Source organism: Gaeumannomyces tritici (genome assembly GCF_000145635.1).
Source record: "Gaeumannomyces tritici R3-111a-1 unplaced genomic scaffold supercont2.5, whole genome shotgun sequence".
In the NCBI taxonomy this organism is placed as follows: Eukaryota; Fungi; Ascomycota; class Sordariomycetes; order Magnaporthales; family Magnaporthaceae; genus Gaeumannomyces; species Gaeumannomyces tritici.
Window position 1 is genome coordinate 824882 of NW_008804549.1, and position 18455 is coordinate 843336.

Below are 18455 nucleotides of genomic sequence, written 5' to 3' on the forward strand. Positions count from 1 at the left end.
CCTTTTTTTCGGCAAACATTAAAAATGCTTTAACCGCTCCCTTTCCTTTGTACATCCGTCCCATTTCGAAATTTTTAATAAACCAAAATTTTAAAACGCTAAATTCTTTTTCGCTAAAATTGTATATAGGTTTTTAATTAAAAATAGCCTTTTTTTTAAATGTATTTCGTAATTTTAAAGCTAATGGTTTGGTAAGCGCATAATTGCTTTTGGAAATATAATTAAAAGGAATTTGCGGAACTTTTTTAAAATATTATCGAATTCGTTAATATTGTTAAACGAAAGTTTTATTAACGTTAATTTTTTAATTAAAGCAACGATAGTTAAGTTTGTATTGTAAATGTTTGCCGGGTCGCAAAGGTTAAAAATTTTACGGAACCAAAGCTTGCGGTACAATTTGCATTTGTTCGTATTAAAACGGATATTTTTATAATCCCGTTTAAAAATTCCAATAAGGTAATAGCGGGTTATTTATTAAACGGGCAGCAAAACGTTGCAATTCGGATTTAAATTTAATACGTCGAAGTTTACGCGAAAGCGGTAATTATAATGCCGCAAAATAACCCGGGGTATGTAATAAATTAATAAGTTTTTTTTTATCCTATATAATTGGATATAGGTTTCGAAACCGTTTGCTTAATAATATATAATTATAATTTAGCGGTTATTTGGGTAAAAATAAAAAACCCGTTATCGCTGCCGCAATTTAAAAAAATTTTAACCGTAATTTTTTTTATCCTTTAATTTGCAAAGCCATATTTAATATGGGTTTCGTAATTACCCGGGTCGAACCCGTTACTTAAGCTTGCAAAAAAAGCGCAAATAACGGTTTGGATAGCGTTATTGCTTTCTTAAAACCTTTTAGGTAGCGTTATCGAAACCTTTAAATTTTAGCAATTAAAATCCGTATCGATTTTTTCGAAATATCGATTATGGTTTGGTTTAAAAGCGTACTTGGCCATTCTAGCTATTTTAACCTTTTTGTTAAAACGCTTTTTAATTTTTTTTTTACCGGCGGGGGTTTAATAGCGGGCCTTTTGGCATTAGCGGCCGTTTTTGCGGGTAATAAAGGAAATTCGGTACCCGCGGTATTTTTTTTAGCAAAGCATTTCCGAATGTAATGGTTGTTTTGCCCGTATCGCTAGCAATTAATACCGTTTTTTTTTCGGGCATTAATGTTTTTTTAATTAACGCTATCGAAAGCGCCCCGGGTAATGGTCCAAATATTGTTTTTGCAAATTTGGCCGGGGCTTATTCCTTTGTTTGCCGCGGTACGGGAGTTTAAGGATAAGCCGGGGGTTTTTTTAAAGCTTTTATTACGGGGACGGCCCGCGTTCGAACGCTTTAAAATCGAAGCGGGCTTGTTTTTTTCCTTTTTTTTAAGCTTTTAATTTTTATAATGCTTTTGGAATGTGCTTTTATTTACCGCTATAAGCTTGTATATAATGCCGGTTTTTTGGAAAAACTTTAAAAATTTTTCGTTTACGTTGGGGATGCGCTTTTTATTAGCGTAAACGAACCGGTTTATTTTGTTAAGGAATTTTTTTTAATAAAGTTTTTAAAACGGGTACCGGTTAATTTAATTATTGCATTAAATTGGGTTAGTTTTATAAAAAACCCAACGATATCGTTTTTGTATTTAAAATTATCCAATTTAATAAAATCCGTACGTTTTTCGTTAAGGTTATGGAACGTATTGGCCAGGAACCCAAAATAAGCGTTCCAAATATCGAAAAGTCCATAAGCTTTTAACATTCGTACTTTTTTTACGTAAACGCGTAAAACGGTTCCTTTAAAATAAAAACCTACCCAAAAAATTTTATGGTCGTTGTTCGTAAAGGTTTAAAAAACGGCGCTTATAAAGGCCCGTACTAAATATTACCAATCCTTAAATTTCGTTTTTTTTTCGTTAAAAACGGGGGGTAATTTAAATAAAACGGGATTAATTATAAAAATTATTTCGTGCCAGCGAAAAGGGTTTTTGCTTGCCGAAAATGGGCTCGTTTGCGGGCGAAGCGGAAGCCCCGGGGGCTAACCGTATCCATTTTTATTTAAATTGGAAAACGAAAGGTTATTTTTTAATAGCATAAAGGGTTGTTATAACGATATTCCTTTTGGGGGGAATCCATTGGTTATGCCAAGCATTTAAAAGTAAAAGCTTTTTTGGGTTTGTCGATGCATAGCGGCCATAAATTCGGTAAGGTCCTTTTGCATTATTTAGCAATGCATCGAATTAAATTGCTTTAAAACGGATAAGGCCATGCTAAGTGCCGAATTGTTTTTAATTCGCGTAAGGTTAATTCGAAACGCGGATAACCGGGTAACCGGGGTTTGGGCGAAAAAAACCGGAATTAAAAAGGCGCTAATAATAACGGGGGTAACTTAGCGAAAGGTTTAACGGGAAATAATTTGTAATAATACGGCCGTTATATCCATTTGCTTGCTTTTAACTAATTGCCAATTAATTTTAGCGATAATGTTTTTGGTAAACGTTTGTTATTGCTTTAAAATAATTAAAAGGTAAACCGTTATAGCTTTTTATCGTTTTTCGAAATCGTTTAGCCTTTGTTCGGTATAAGCAACTTTATATTTCGTATGGCCCGCTTATTGCTCGACGGTTTCGATAATATAAACGAAACAACAATGCATATTTTTAATTATTAATTAATAAATTTTGTAAATTTTGGTTATTTTATTATAAACGTATTTGCGAATAATATTATTGCTAACGGATTTAGCAATAACATTTTACATTTTAACGGCAAATAAATTATTGCTTTTAATTATTTTTTTTTAAAATTCCGGGCTTATGCTTCGGAAATGGTTACGCCGTTTTAAACGATTTAAAAAACCGTTATATAATTTTGGCGGGTAAAATTATATTGCTAGCGCAATTTTGCTATTTGGAATTAAACGAGCTCGATAATTTGCAAAAGGTTTTTAATTTTATGCCGGAAAGTTAAAATTGTTTGGTAAAATGTTTAAAAGCCGTTATGGATTTTTTTTATTTATTAAACGTACGTAAAGTTCCCCGAAATACGTGGTTGGTAATTTAGCTTTTGGGTAACGGGCAAAAATTGTTTTTTGCCGTTACTTTGCTAAAGCTCGTTAAAAGTAAAAATAATATAAAGCACGATGGTTCCCGTATTTGGGTCGAGCATAAAGGTATTTTATTTTTAACGGATTTTATTAAAGGTTCGTAAATAAAACCGTTTAAAAATAACGAATGGTTTTGCCAAACCGTTCCGTTTGGGCTTTGGGTTATCGTTTTTAGCTTTAGGGCTTGCGGCGGGCGGTTAAAACGGTATTTGCCCGCAAAGTTTGGCCGCGGGCTTTTTATCGGCTATAATAATGTCGAAAAATAATGGTTTAATTAAAAGTTACCGGTTTTCGTCGTACGAAAGTAAAGGTTTTGGTAATGTAATGCGGAAAATTTGTTGGAAATAATTTTGGTAAAGTTTTGTAACCACGCTAAAGCTATATTTTAAAGCGGTAATGGCGTTATTTTATCGCTATAATTGTTTAAAATTGTTATTAATTTTTTTACTAAAATTGTTGCAACGCTTTTTAATTTCGTTAAAAAACGTTATATTTTTAAAAGTGGTTTTTATTGCGTGCGTTAGGAAAAAAAATTGGGTAATTTCCTTTTTTAGCAATTTGTATTTCCGTTTTTGTAAAATAAATTTTTGCTTAGTTTTTTCGATGGTTTTTTTGTGCTTTTTTTGGAAAACGGAAATTTGCAATTTGGTAATTTTGCTTTAGGCTTTAACTTATTAAGTAAAAGCGATAAGGTTTTTTTGTATAGTGTTAATTTGCAAAGCAAAATTGTTAAATGCTTGGCTTGTTTCGAATTGCAAGCGTTTTTCGATGGTATTAACGCGTTTCGCAACGGCGCTTTTGTATACAATTCGTTTTTTTTTTTTTTTAAAAATTGGGCAATAGCTTTGTATTGTTAATTTGCTTATATAAGGACGGTACGGGTAAAATTACGAGCGTGGTCCAAATTTTTTATTAAAACGTTAACGCGTGCTATAAAGTTTTATTTAAAATTGCTTTGTTATTTTTCGACCCGGGTAAAGCGATTTTTACCGATAAGCTCGAATCTTATCGCAATAAGTAAGGTTATTTGCCGCGAATTGATTGGTTCGGAAAAAACGCGTGGCTTTTTAAAAGCAAAAGCAAGTTTATTGCTTAAAGCAATAAACGGGTTAAAAGATTTAACGGTAAGCTTGGTGGTTGTAGCAAGCGGTTGCGAAATAACCGGCTGCGGGGGCTTATCGGGGTCCGTTATAACGGCAACCAACGCCAAAATCGGTTTTTAGCGTAATTGTTGGTCGCGCTCGGCCTTTATAAAGTAATAAATGCAAATTCGCAAGTTTTAAACGGCAAAGCGGGTGCAATACCTATAAAAAAATATGGGGCCGCTTATTTTAGCAAGGTTTTTTTCGTCCTTAAAGGCAAATTTCGGCGAGCCGGTTTGGTTATTTGCTTAAATGCGTAAAATCGCAGCAACGCTATTAAAAATTTGCGCAATAAAAAAGGGAATTAAACCTATGGAAATAGGTAATAATTAAAAATAATTTGGATTAACGATACCCTTTTTTAACAAAGGTATAAATACGTTAAAGCAATCCCGAAATAATAAAAAATTATTTATTACAAAAAGATTTAGGATTGGTTTGGGAAATGCCCAATATATTAATAATTTTTTAAAGCCTTTAAAAAATGCTTAAAAAAGCAAAATTTCCGGCGAAAACTTTAAAAGATAAGCCTTTTTTATATAGGCTATTTGGGCGCATAGGAAAAATACGTACTTAGGTCGAGGGGAATAAATTCCCTTTCGGCCGGGCGCGTAATGCATGCGGGGTCCTTGTAACCCCTCCAGCCGGCCCAACCAACGCCTAGCTTCCTATCGTTGTCCTGTGACTCGTCCTGTTGGCCGTCCGTTCGGCCTTTCTGGGTCACTGGTTCAATCCCCGTGTGACAGCGGCGGCCAGGGCTGCGGTGGGCGCTGCGTCCCGGGCCGGGGCTCGCGCAATTAAAGCAATCGATAATATCCCTTACGGCAACGTGCACATAAGTTTTATGGTCGGACCGTTAATAATTAAAAATGGCGTTCCCCAATTTGTAACCCCAATCGTTTCGCCTTTTATACCCTTTATACCTTTTTTGTAAATTCGTTTTTTTGGATGCAATAGCTTGCTACCTTTTTTTTGTTCTTGCCACTTAGGTCCAAAGGCGGGGTGCTATTTTCCGTCCGAAACCGGCTCCAGCTCCATCCAGTGGGCACGCCCGCGAGCTCAATGAAGGAATGCTATGCGCCGTCCCGATACGGAGGCAGCCTTGGCGAATCCGGAGTAACACTTATTAATTCATCCTCCAACGCGCAGGCCACCGCTGGCATTCATGACTCAGCGCTTGTAGTCACAGAAAATCTGCATCTAGAAACTGTGAGATCGCGAGTGAAATAGATGGTGAAAGCGTCACGTCTGTGCCATGTGTACACCGAAGGGTGAAAGCGGATGCCTTCCTGGGCTCCTCCACAGCCGATGATCACCCCAGGTGGCGGGTCGGCAATGGCAATATGCAACGAAAGCAAACGAGAGAAAGAACGGCGGAAAAGGGCCAAAAAAGTCAGGTTATCTACCCAGGTAAGTAGCTAATCCAGAGAACGAACAAAGAACAAGAAATCCGAAAAGAAAGAAAACGTCCCTTGGGTCAAGCCCCGTCGTGAACTCACCCTCAAACGCCGACAAACATCGAGAAGCATCCTGGCGAAACCCCTATCGAACCACATATTCAAATTCACAAATTCCGGGACGCGGTGAAGACTGGAAGTCCCATAGACCATATCCATGTCCGGTCTGCGGTGCGTATGGCGGCGGCAATGGCACGCACAACCAGGCAAAACCTTGTCCGACGCCGGCAAAGCTGGAGGCTGCGGATTTCGCATCCTGCTGCTGCTGCCGCTGCTGATACTGCTGTGCGCCGCAGAGCAAAAAAAGTTAGCATCCGACGCGACTGTAGCAATAGACACGAGTGCACCGACCTGGTTGTCTTGACAGTCCTCAATGTGCTTGAATGACTCAGGGGCTGCGGCCGATGCTCCAGCCCAAGGGAAAACGGGCGAGCAGCTTGAGGCAGCGGAGAGCAGACTGTTCAGACCGCGCCCGGGATGACACCTGCCTGTTCCATGCAGCCCTTGTTAATCCCAGCAGGTGGCCCGACTGTCCTTGTGCTTAGCAGACGATGAATCTGGTGGCTCAGTGGAAACTGTGCAGCAAAGGGAAGAGGGGTAGCAACAAGAAAGAGAAGAGGCAGGGGCAATTGTGATGGTGAGCAAAGGCGAAAGATGGAGAGCTGGCTTACTACAAGTTCATGTGAAAACGAGAGGGATGATGAACTTAGACGAAGTCCCACGAGCCCTGGACTCGCGGCCGAAACCGGGGTCAGCGATCTAGGCAAAGGCGCCGGCACAAGATCCAGGTCGCCGTGGCTCATCTGGCGTTCTCGCCGGAGCACTCCGTCGGGCTCAGGCCAGCATCGGTTTTCGACGGGGGATAAAGGCTGGCCGCAACCGACGCAGTGGTCGACGAGAGTGACTCGGACCTCCTTTCTGCTGCTGCTACTACTAGTGGTGGCAGCGGTGGTGATGGTGGTGATACTTCTTCTTGTCGTCGTTGCTGTTGCTGCTTCCCGCCCGGTGGCTCGGGGTCGAAGATGGATGTGGAGACGGCGGCGACAAGGTCGCCATCGCCGGGGTCTAACCACACGCACCGTGGCCGGGGCGACCTTCCCGCTCCCGCAAGCCGGCCGCCGCATTGGGATACTATCATGGCATCCGCATAGGCGGTCTATGGCGGGCGACCGGCTGCGGGAGCCAGCAGGAGGGAGGGCTCGCCCCGGCGGCAAAACCGGGAAGCTAAAGACCCAAGAGTGGTATGTCAGCTCGAGCCGTGTCGGAGACGACCAGATGTTGTCAAAGTGCCGTGTGCAAGACGTGCAGCATGGGCTGGTTGGCTGGATGGATGGATGGGCAGAAGATATACCTCTCGATGCCGTTCATGCGGCTGCCGTGACCCTCGCACCCTATTGGCCCGGCCAGTACTATAGCATCCGCGCCGTGATACTGACCGGGGCGCAGGGGCTACGGCAATAAACGTGTCGATGTAGACCGAGTGGTGATGGTGGTAATGGTGGCGGTGGTAGTGGAATAATATCGAATAATTATTGCCTTTACCTTTAACCGCGGATGCACAATTAAAAGACGGCATGCTTGACTGGGTTCCTTTTTTCGGCATGCTGCAAAATCGGATGAAGGGTGATGGTCCTACTGTGGATGTACCCTATTGTTTCAATAAGGATCCTATTATGATACCCAGGGCAAATCGTCCAACAAATGGATAAACACTATCCTGAATGGGTGATTGGAAGATCAACGGGAGGGACTCGCTCCTTCCGTTTCTTTCGTCCAGATTCCACACGTGCCCGCTATCTCCCCGACAGTGCGGGAACCGTTTCTCAAGGCGCATTCGCGGTTGGTTCATGGGAAGGCACGTTCTCCATGTCACTGTCTCCGGTCAGACCTCGGGCTGTCAGTAACCACTTTTGCACGTCACCTCCGCCATACTCAGATCCCGCTCACCCGAATTCCCTTTTCAAAAGAATACGAGGAATCACTATTAATATTCCAGATCTGTGTGTTGACTCGGCACAGAAATATACAAATTGACCATCCGCAACACCAACCGCTTCAACCCGCTGCAGTTACTCGCCCACCTCACATCCTGTGCTGACAGTCAAAACATCACAAGCACACAAGCACGCCCATTTCTTCGCCCATCTTTTTATCCCAACATTTAACCTTTTCGTCTCACGCTTCGCCATTTCCGCAACACAACCGGGCGCGCAATAGCGACGCTGTTTTGAGCAGAAATTTCGCAAGCGCAACAGCTGGCTGCTTAAAAAGGGCCTGCGATGGCAGAAGCCCGGGCAGCTCCAGGCTCCGGCCCAGAGAGCAAGGCCGAGGACGAAGAGCGGGAGCACAAGACCATGGAATCTACCATGGGTCCCTTTTTCGCCGCGCATATGATCGCCCGCAATCTGCTCAACAAGATGTCGGACACCTTCCCGGTGGCAGGTTCGCCTTCTGCCGCGGAGGTCGAGATCATGGAGGCGGAGCGGCGCAAGCAGGAGGCCGCGCAGGAGGCCCAGCGCCAACGCGCCAAGAAAAAGTACATTGAAAGCCTCGGTGTCGACGCCAACGTGCCCGCCATCATCCACTCGCTCCAGAAGGGCAGGATGGACAAGAACAAGGAGATGCAGACATTGCTCGCCGCGGAGAGGGCCCTCGACGCGGCCGCCGACAGCTATGCCACCGCGCAGCAGGGATTCAACCCTTACAAGCGGCGCCGCATTACCAGCTCGGAGCTCATGGGAAACACCAAATATTATATGGCCAAAACGCCGGACTCGCTCCCCCCCGACCTCGGCGAGCTGTCGCTGAGCACGCGCTCGTTCAAACGGCGCAACCGGGAGGTGAGCGCCGGCAAGCGCCGCTTCGACCTCATTAGCTCTCTCGCCTCGTACAACCTCTTGACGGCCGAGTTCGTTAAATATCTCCACCCCCGCGAGATCCTAACGCTGTACTCCATCAGCCGCGTTTTCCACGCCACCTGGAATGCCACCGAGGACTACTTTGCCCGCATTTTGGCCAGCCATTTTAACCCCCAGGCCGCCGTCGCTTTCCCTTGGGAGCTGTATAAGACCTACCTCGTGCGGAACCCTAAGGGCTATATCGACATCGACTACACCCACCCCAGCTACTCCAAGGGCATGGATATTCAGACCTTGACGAACTGGGACAAGGTGGTTCTGGCAAAAGGTGACGCGCCCATTCCTGCCCAGAAAGATCAGGCGGGATCGTCGACAACAGCTGCCAATAGCGCGTCGGTGGCGAAGCAGTCGGGGTTCTCCGCCGGACTGGCCTGGGTCTACATGCTGATGCAGCGCGAGCGCCAAACCCGTGACATCATGGCGTGCATGGCTCGAAAGGGCCATCGCCTCCCCTCGTCGACGCGTTGGATGCTGCGCAAGCTCTGGGTGGTGCTTGATTGCCCCATCACCCAGGGCCGCTACGACATGATGAAGGCCTGGAGCAACACCGATCTATATAATCTGCAGCTGTTCCTCGTTAAACTTAGCATGATGTTTAGCGACCCTATTCATGGAGGCGGGGCAGGAGACCAGCTCAGGGACCTTATGCTTGGCCAGCCAACCGGCCTGCGCTGTCTCTGGCAGCTGCTCCGCAGGAAGCGTTTCAGCCACGACCTTACCGAGGTTATCACGCTGGCGCTTATGTTTAGTTATAAGGCCACCGAGGAAGACATGCTGCGCGGCGAGCCGCTGATGGGCGTGCCCGTCAAGTTCCTCGGCATCACGCACACTGAGGGTTGGGGCCACGGCCCGGGACACATGGTGCAGCCCAAGGAACTGGTCGCCCGAGAGAGCTTGCTCCGCGGGCTCGGCCTCGAACTCCACCTTAACATCATGGTGGCATGGGGCTACCGGCTTGGGGTCGGCGGCAAACCCATCCCGCCCACCATCGACGATATCTATATGAGCGACGACGAATGCGGTTCGGCGCCGACCGGCATCGACGGCCGCGCCGGGAACGTGCCCCTGATGGCCTCAGATTGGATGCCCCACCACCACATGCGCCACGTCTTTAACACTTTGTCGCACGAGGAGCAGCTTGCTGTGCTGGCCGTTGAGGAAGATGAACTGCTCAAGGCCCAGGCCTGGATTCCCCAAGACGACCTGACCGACGACGAGGAGGGTTTCGGCAGTGAGGAGGACGAGGGCGGGTTCGAGGACGACTCACATGGTCCCAATGGCGGCAAGGGCGAGGACGACTTGGATCTTGATGAGGATGATAAGGCCATGCTCGACGACCCCCGAGACTACTTGGAGGACGGCGAGGATTTCGATGACTACAACGACGACGAGGGTGATGACGAGGATGATGATGGCGGCGGCCATGGCAATCCTGGATCTCAGTCGGCCGCGAGCACCGTCACTTTGCAGTTCCCTCTGGAGCCCTCCGCCGGACCTGGTGCCGGGGCCAGTGTCCCGACGTCCAACCCTTCCGGCAACAGCTTTGGTGTGCGCGGGCCCAACGGTACCTTTCTTGTGCCCCGAGGAGACCCTACCACCCGCATCAAGTACCTGGAGCCAAAAACCGCTCCAGCAATCTCCAGCTGCCCCTCGACTGGTCAAGCCGCTCAGCGACGGCAACAGCATCAGCAGCATGCGGCTCACATTCAGGGCGGATACGCAACCGGCTCCATCTCGTGCGGTACCCAGACTGGCCAGGATGAGGATGGAAGCTACAGTCCGGCCGCCGGGCTCCCGTCAAACATGGACACGGACCTGGACGTCTTCATGGTCCCCTCCGTCGACACTTATCCTGGAGACCCCAGCCTTGGACTCAACGGCAAGCCGATCGGTCATCTGATCGACTTTCTTGAGGCTGCCGAGGCCGCCCAGAACTATGCGTGCCTGGCGGAGAACCCAGACGTCAGCATGAGCGGCAATGATCACTGTAGGGGCTGCGTCTGCCGCGGCTGCGAGCGCCAGGTGATCGCGCGCCGCATGGGGGTGGACCTGGCGCAGCTGCGGGCCGACAAGGCCAAGGCGAAGTCCTACATCGAGAGCTTGTCGGCGAGCAACAGCAACTGGGGCCAGAGCATGAACCTCAGCCCGCATATGGTTGAGCACTACAGCCAGCTGTTCACGCGCCTTGACTGCATCCTCCGCGCGCTCGACATGATCCGCACCAAAGCCAAGGTCGGATTGCGGGCCAGGAGCGACGTCAAGGCCTGGGTCTACAATCCGGACAACCCCTTCGACCCGGCCGACGATGCGATCCTCCACATCGCGGTCCAAGAGAGTATGGCCGATGCGCCTGGTATCTTTGCTGCCGCAGAGCTGCACGAGCGCGAGAAGACGAGCAAGCATCAAGCGAGTGCCACGAAGGAGTATGGCTGTGGAAGTAGGCTCGACAGCAACCATGATGCCCTTCCCCGTGCGGAAGTGAAGGCTGCGGCGCCGGTCCCTGAGGGCGGTGCCGCCGCCAGCAAAGACGGTTCCGGGTCGAGCAGCGACGATGAAGAGAGCGGCAGCGAAGCAGACAAGGTGTAGAGGAAGACGACGAAGAGGAAGTCCAAGAAGAAGCGCAAAACCTACAGGCCCTTCCGCAACGCCGTAACTAGGCGCGAGCCGCGCGTGGAGGTTCTGGACCATCTCGGCGACGAGGAAGCATCGCAGTTCCCGCGGGAGCACTTGCCCCATATCCTCAGCGACCAGACGCTCCTGCAGCCGGCCACTTACATCTACGACTCGCTCGGCCCGGACCGGAACCCGTACATGCTCCGTCAGTGGTGAAGAGGAGAGAAAAGATAGGAAGATAAACAAACGTCGTGGGCAGCTCTGGGCTGGCTTTTCTTTCTTCATGTAGAGATAAGGGGAAAACAAGAGGTCGGTGGTCGGAGGAGAGGGCATCTCTTCTGGGGCTTGCTTCCCCTGCCTCACGCAAGGAAGAGAACCTCAGCCCCTCTCTTCGAATCTTTTTTGTATGTTCATAGTCTTACGTTATCACCCGCATCTATCTTTGTAGTGTATTCCACTGCTGGCAAGCTTCTAGTGTTGATTGGTATCTGTCCCTCCGTATCTTTCCAGGCAAGAGTGCCATTTTCGCCTGAAGTCTCTGCCGCCTCAGCTCGCATTGACACAGTCGGGAGAATACTAAGACAGAAGAAGAAATGATGTCACCAGCACGTGGGAGAGTGCTATGAGAAAGAACGAGGGAAATAAGCCGTCAATATAGAGTGGAGAGCTCAGCTACGCTCAAGAAGTACGGTGGCTACCTCGTCTACAACTAAGTGACATCATGAATCCCCAAGCCCAACCAACCTCGCCCTTACTGCGACCAGCATTGAAACTCATATGCTTCCTCGCACCAGTCTGTGACAGAGAATCCACACGGCAGAGCTGCCAGGTGCTCCGAGATTGTCTTGCCCAGCAGGGAGCTCCGTGGTGGGATCGTATTGGAGAAACGCAACAGGGTCTCTGTGGATGACCAGGAACATCAGAATTATGGGTTGAGAATGGATGGAAACGGGAGACCGGACGGGTGGAGAGCGTCGGTGAGGAATGATAGTGACGAACCGGATATTAGTCCAGATGGCTGTGCTAGAGCGGCAATCCTCCTGTAGAGCAACCGAGGGCAGGAGATAAGCCAGGCGAGAAACGGTGAAGCCGACGAAAGGTTTGTGGTGTCGAAACTGAAAGAAGATTCGGGCGCCAGCTCAGATGCCTTGGCGGAGGACTTGCGCTTCCTGGTCGTGCTCGTGGTGGTGGCCGTGGTGGCCGTGGCGGTCGGAATGCCGCTGAAGAGCTTTTTTTTGTATCTGCAGACCTGCAACATGGATAAAAGGAAAGTCAGAAAATCAAAGGCAAAATTGTCTAGCGGTTGAGTGACGGTGCGACTGACATCGTGAGCATCGATCGCCGTCGGCGATGAGCTTTGAATCGTCCTTAGGGCTGTGTAAGGCTTTTTGTCCGCCTTGCCTTCCTCCTTCTTGAGGACCCAGGCTTCTTGTCCCTTGTCAAGCTAGCACACGTGGCGCATAGGTGGGTGAGAACTTGGGGTCAGGCAAAGGAGCGAGGTCCTGGAGATCTGAAGCTACAGGGAAAGGGAGTGGAAATGCTTACCATGTGCAGGCCAAAACCGCAAGTGTCAAGACCACAAGTCTTGAGTCACAAGGACTCAAACGTACAAACCGCACCCAGGCGGGGACGGGACTTCCTGGGGCGCGAGTCCCCAAGAAGTCCGGTTCGAAAAAAAAGAAGAAGAGAAAGAGATGTTTGGGGGGAGAGGGAGGGAAGACGGCCATTATATACCCCAAAGCGAGGCAGAGCCCCGCAATTTCCAGAGCGCAGACCCTCTGCTGGCCGCCCAGTGATGAGGGGAAGACGCGTGGCGCACGGGGCAGAAGCTCCGAGAAGCAGCATCTTGCCGGCCGAGAGGAGGGCGCTGTAGAGCTCAATACGGAGCGACGGGCGTGAGTAGACGGCCATGGAAGAGATCGTGGGCACCTGGTTGGCTAACAGGGCTAGGAATATCAGGCCACTTGGCTCCGGCTGGCTGTAGCCTACATTTAGGACTTCTAGCTGAGTGCACCACACCAGCTATACCTACTACCTAGGCATAATAAGGATTTTATGGTTAATCCACGCGGCAGGGTTTTTTACCGCGTTAGGTGGGAAGGCTACCCCGGGGAGGAAGATAAGATATGGGAATTATGGGAGAATTTTATAACGTAGTCCATTAGTGAGTGGGCCACATCAGCGTGTGGGCCACGACAAAGTTACGTGTTAAACGCGATTTTCGATACCCTTACTAACTCGGCCAATTTAAACCCAATCGTAACCAAATTTTAACAGGTTATATTTAACTACGTAGTAACTTTAATTTAACTCTTTTAAGATTTTTATAAAATTTTATTACTACCTTTTTAGGGCAATTTGTGTAACGATTTGGGTCAAGGCCCACAGGCCTTGACCCACAGACCAGGACCCACACGGTGGGCTATTATCAAAACGCGCTGAACGCGCGCCAAACACCGGAATCCCTTCTTTTCCTTCCCTTCTCCCTCAGATTAGAATCTTCGTTCGTAGCGCCAATTGACTACGTTCTAGTTCTCGACCATGGCCGTGACAGCGACAACGCTTTTGGCAACGTGCTCGAATTCCCCGAAGCCTTGCGCGAATTCGTTATAACCTAATTGCCCGAGCCGAGCCCCGAGCTCGAAAAAACGTCGGACGATTTTAGCAATTACGTTGTCGCCTTGCGCTCCGCCGCCCGTTCGCTCGAAACCGTTGTTATTAATTGCACTTTCCTAAGCGGCCGCCGCGCCGTCCGCATGCGCAATTTCGAAAAGTTTAAAATGTTACGCGTTAATTAAAATTATTAATTATTTGGCAAAAAATCCAATTGCGCCCGTTTGCATTCGGTTGGTTTATTGCCCGAATTTAAAACGTTTAAATTTTTTAACGAAATCGGTATAAATAATAAAGTTTTTAAGCTATTGGTTACCGTTATTAAAGTTAAAGATATTATAACGCGCAATTTTAAATCCATTATTACCGTTAAGGGCAATAACGGCCCCGTGCTTAAAAAGTTTGTAATTATTTGCAAGCAGCAAAGTATAAAGCTAAATATTATTGGTAAAACTTTAAATAAAAAGGATTAATATTATTTTTTATTTTTTCCCCCGTTTTTTTTAGCTTTTATTTTGGCCATGTTTATTCGTTTTTGCAATATATTATTTACGTTAAAAATGTATAAATAATATATAATAAATTTAAATGCTAAACGATGGGCGTTAAAAAAAAGTATTTAATTTTTTTCGGTTTGTTTTTATACGTTGGAACCGCAAAAAATGCATTAAACGGCGGGCAGGATAAACCATTACGATATACTTCGGTACAAAGGAACTTAATAAATCGCGTTGGGATTCCACGAAAAGCAAAGCATATGGCTCCAAAAAACGCTGCCAGCGTAACCGCCACCATGGCAGCGTCAACTTATGGTAGCTTGTGCGACTGGTATTAATTACCAATGTAGCTTGGCTTTTATACAATGCCAGTTGCAGGCCAACAACCCGCTTAGTTTCCGCATCCACTTCCGCCACCTCCATTTCCAGTTCCGAAAACCACCCCACCGCCGCATCCTCCACCACTTCCGTTTCCGGAACCTCTTCCGCCTCCTCCATCTCCGCCGTTTCCTTCGCCGTTTCCAGTATCGGCAGGGACAAACCCGTTGGCAGAGAACGCTTTGCCGGCCGCAATGTAATCCGCTCCCGCGTTAACGTTGCAATAACCCGCAGCATTGCACACGCAGTCGCGCATGCCTTCCCTTTCGCAGTAAAATTGCGCTTTGGACCCGTTAAACCCTTCCCAAACGACGTCCCCAGCCTTATAAACCTCCCCTTCCTGCCCCGCGCCATCGTTCCCCGTTGTTTGCGCCGCCGCCGCTCCCGGGTCCAGTACCCCGAGCCTTCCGGGATTCTGCCCGTTATTTTGTCCCCTGCCGCCGGGCCTTTGCGCCCGCCGCTTCCCGCCTTTCCGCGCCGCCTTGTCGATTACCCCGTCCACGTCCACGGCGCGCGCGTTGCGCAGCGCCACGTACGCCGCCACCTGGTTGGCGGGCGCCAGGTCCGCCCAATCGGCGAGCGTGCAATTGTGCAGCATGGCGTGCTCGTACAGGTGGCCGCCCGGCCGGCTGCGCGCGGTGGATGCCGGCGAGCTTAACGCGGTCGTGGTCGACGACCACCACGCCGCCGTCGCCGCCCTCCCAACAGCAGCGGCCCTGCTTTACTACCAGGCGGCCTCGCTTTTTAAAGCAGAGCTTGCGCGCGCGCCCGCTGCCTTTGTTATCCGGGAATACCAGCCCGCGCGGCGTAAAGTTCCACCGGCACGCGTGCTTTAAAAACCGGCGACCCCCGTATAGCCACCGCCACCACCCCGAGCGCCTGTATCGCCCCCAATACGCCCAGCTTATTGTGCCGCCACTCGTTAAGGCTTAGCTGCGCCGCCGCAGCGTCCCTAAAGGGAAAGGCGTAAAACCGCCGCTCCCGGCAAAGGTGCAATTGTACAATAAACCAGGCGTTAAAAGGGAATACCCAAAAGTGCTTTGCGGGGCTGCAATTTCCGCACCGGACCTGCGGGGCCTCGGCTTCCTTTTTGGCCGTACGCGCTTTAGTGCAATTCCAAAAGGAAAAGGCTTTAATGCGGGAAAATGGGCTTCCGGAAACCGCCCCAATCGATTTAATGCTTTGTTAAGCTATTAACAATATCGGTATCGTTATAATGGCCGAAGCGCCGGTACCGCAATAAAAACTTTTTTGTATAGCCGTTAACCGCCGCCGCTTTTAAAACGGGCATTATTTTTTTAAAGAACCCGTTGTAACAACCAATCCGGTTAACGAAATTCGCCAAGTAAAGCGGGGGAACGCTTTATTTTAGCATGCAATTGTTATTGCGTTTATACAATATAAAATTGTTAAAAACGCGGCGGTTAATAACGGCGTTGCAAAACCAATAGCAATTGTTATCGAAAATATGCTACGTTAAATGCCCGGATTTCGTTGTTAGCTTTTGCCGTTTTATAACAATGTATATTACGCAAAATTTATATTACTAACCAAACGGTATGTTCCGGTTTAATAGCTTGCCGGTAATAGCGCAAAAGTAGCTTTTTAAACGCGCGTAAAGCAAATTTTAAATATTGCGCAAAATTTTGCTTTTAAAATTTACTTTCCTTTTTTCGTTAAACCGGGCCGATTTTTTATAATTTTCGGCGTATTTTAGGCTCGCTTTGGCTACGGCCTTAACGATCCTAGCCTTTATGGAGGTGTCCAAGGGTCCTCTTACGCCCCAAAACGGACTGCCTACAATCTGCTTCATGAGGGCCTTAACCCGCCGGTATTTCGGCAGATGCTCCTTGGCGAACCATAGAGACGACTTGTTTCCGCTTAGGGCCACCGCTGATGGATCTGGGTGCATGATATGCAAAGGCTACAGTACGTTCGAAAAATTTGCGAGTAAAGCCAGGGCGCCTCGGCACGTGCCGGGCTTCTGGCTGGAAAAGTGACTTCTTTGCTTGCAGGTCCCCCTGGGAATCATCTCTGCACCTCCTCGTACCTCTGATGGACTACGGTTTATCATAAACTTCTTGAACCAAACACGGCATAAAGGAGACTACGGACTACCTTCAGTTGTACCTGGAGATATGGACCGGGCGTGCCTACTTCGCGGAAAGCAAGCCGTACAGTCCGCGCTGACGGGACTGCCCGCATGTGGTAGCATTATGTCTCTCCAGCGGAGGGTATATGGCTAGCACCTGCAAGGTTTTTTAGAGATGCGGTTGGCCGATAATGGATCAGGGCCGGGGATGTCCCTTCCGCTTCTGGAGTGGACTAAAAAAATTGAGGGTCAGCTACATGCCAATGAAGAACCCTTTGTTGCCTCCGCCACCGAATTTCCTTTTGCAATCCTCCACAAATTATCGCCTTATCGCCTCCAATCTATTTTCCGTTCATATTCGAATCTTTCGCTTTCGACGCGTCGCATCATCAAGGTGCCCCATCCGAGAAAATGTCATCTTCTGCGAGCCTCTCTGATGGCGAGAGAATCCGCCAAATGATATCCAGCCTTTCTCCGGATGCAATCGCACGCCTCATCCCGCAAGAGAAGATCAAAGAGCTCCTCAGGGCGCAGAAATCGAACGAACAGCCTCTGGAATCCGCCGTGGTCGCAAACCAGCCTGCCTCAGCTGTGTCTCGCAAGAAGAAGAAGGTCAACGGCTTCATGGCATTTCGCTGTGAGTATCTCTCTATCTACCTACCTCTTCTTCGGCTGCTGACCTATGCTTTTAGCATACTACGCCGGGATTTTCTCAGACCGCCCTCAGAAGGAGAGATCACCTCTCATCACGACTCTGTGGCAGACGGATCCATTCAGGCCAAGATGGGCCATAATGGCCAGCGTCTTCTCACGAGTGCGAGACTTTGCTGGCACTACGAAGGGCCGCATTGTCATGTCGGGGTTTCTTCGGGTCGCCTGCCCCCGGATGGGCATCCCGAAGCCCAGCGACTACCTGAGATGTCTCAACTGGCAGGTGGTTTCGAGTGCAGCAGCAGGGTCTAAGACTAGATTGGATCTCACTCTTCACCAGACCGCCGTGCCTCCAGTTGCCGACCAAGTTCAGGTGCCCATGACCGAGCTCGAGCTCCTGCGAGCTTGCCTCCAGGGTGGCTTTCCATTCGAAAACAGCTCCCAGCTTCTGAGGCAGATGGAGGACAGCTCTGTGACCATCATGACCCAGACAGCTCCGCCTTCTGGTGATGTGCGAGCTTCGAGCAGAGAAATCAACCAGGAGTACACCAACACCCTCATCAGCGATCCAACCGATACGGTTGCTTCCCTTCTTTCTCCCAACGGGGATATATCCAACTTTCTGGTCGACATTCAAATCATCCCCACTTTCCAGGCCCAAGATACAACTCCAATCCAGCAAGACGACACAGCACCCCCCCTGCAGCACAACATGCTCTTCGACGACATGCTCTTCGACGACATGCTCTTCGACGACATGCTCTTCGACGATATCTCAGTCGACTATTACGGCATGCTTCCTGCCTCAGGCCAACTCCCCGCTGGCCATCGGGACACACCGTTCGACTACTCGCACTCCACAATAGGTCTCTGGTAGCTGAGACCCCGGTCGCATTTCAACGACACAACCCCACGAAGCCACGAACGGGATGGACCTAACGCAAGCGGACTTTGGAGAGAAAGAGAGAAAGAGAGAAAGAGAGAGAGAAAGAGAG

The 18455-nt window shown here is 48.8% G+C and overlaps 7 protein-coding genes across 7 annotated transcripts; 5 read left to right on the forward strand and 2 right to left on the reverse strand.

Moving 5' to 3' along the window:
• Positions 1-1399: 1399 nt before the first annotated feature.
• Positions 1400-1996, forward strand: GGTG_09267 (hypothetical protein; the record flags this gene model as incomplete). Its single annotated transcript, XM_009227111.1, has 3 exons — positions 1400-1438; positions 1556-1666; positions 1865-1996. Coding segments are annotated over 3 exons (282 nt in total), but the record flags the coding sequence as incomplete, so codon positions are not given.
• A 1975-nt stretch (positions 1997-3971) lies between these two features.
• Positions 3972-4322, forward strand: GGTG_09268 (hypothetical protein; the record flags this gene model as incomplete). The annotated part of the gene is made up of 1 exon (XM_009227112.1): positions 3972-4322. A coding segment is annotated over one exon (351 nt), but the record flags the coding sequence as incomplete, so codon positions are not given.
• Positions 4323-5434: 1112 nt separating this feature from the next.
• On the forward strand, positions 5435-7271 carry GGTG_09269 (hypothetical protein). The gene is made up of 2 exons (XM_009227113.1): positions 5435-5869; positions 5995-7271. Exon 2 carries the CDS (start codon positions 6353-6355, stop codon positions 7157-7159), a length of 807 nt encoding a protein of 268 aa, XP_009225377.1. The 5' UTR covers positions 5435-5869; positions 5995-6352; the 3' UTR covers positions 7160-7271.
• Positions 7272-7930: 659 nt separating this feature from the next.
• GGTG_09270 (hypothetical protein) lies at positions 7931-11772 on the forward strand. The gene has a single exon (XM_009227114.1). The coding sequence runs from the start codon at positions 7978-7980 to the stop codon at positions 11200-11202; it is 3225 nt and encodes a 1074-aa protein (XP_009225378.1). The 5' UTR covers positions 7931-7977; the 3' UTR covers positions 11203-11772.
• Positions 11773-11879: 107 nt separating this feature from the next.
• GGTG_09271 (hypothetical protein) lies at positions 11880-12909 on the reverse strand. The gene is made up of 4 exons (XM_009227115.1): positions 12775-12909; positions 12554-12673; positions 12229-12478; positions 11880-12129 (listed from the first exon to the last, which is right to left on the reverse strand). The coding sequence occupies exons 1-4, from the start codon at positions 12775-12777 to the stop codon at positions 11981-11983; spliced, it is 522 nt and encodes a 173-aa protein (XP_009225379.1). The 5' UTR covers positions 12778-12909; the 3' UTR covers positions 11880-11980.
• A 1821-nt stretch (positions 12910-14730) lies between these two features.
• On the reverse strand, positions 14731-16629 carry GGTG_09272 (hypothetical protein; the record flags this gene model as incomplete). Its single annotated transcript, XM_009227116.1, has 3 exons — positions 14731-15433; positions 15781-15803; positions 16498-16629. The coding sequence occupies 3 exons, from the start codon at positions 16627-16629 to the stop codon at positions 14731-14733; spliced, it is 858 nt and encodes a 285-aa protein (XP_009225380.1).
• A 591-nt stretch (positions 16630-17220) lies between these two features.
• GGTG_09273 (hypothetical protein) lies at positions 17221-18337 on the forward strand (the record flags this gene model as incomplete). Its single annotated transcript, XM_009227117.1, has 2 exons — positions 17221-17446; positions 17502-18337. The coding sequence occupies 2 exons, from the start codon at positions 17221-17223 to the stop codon at positions 18335-18337; spliced, it is 1062 nt and encodes a 353-aa protein (XP_009225381.1).
• Between the last annotated feature and the right edge of the window lie 118 nt (positions 18338-18455).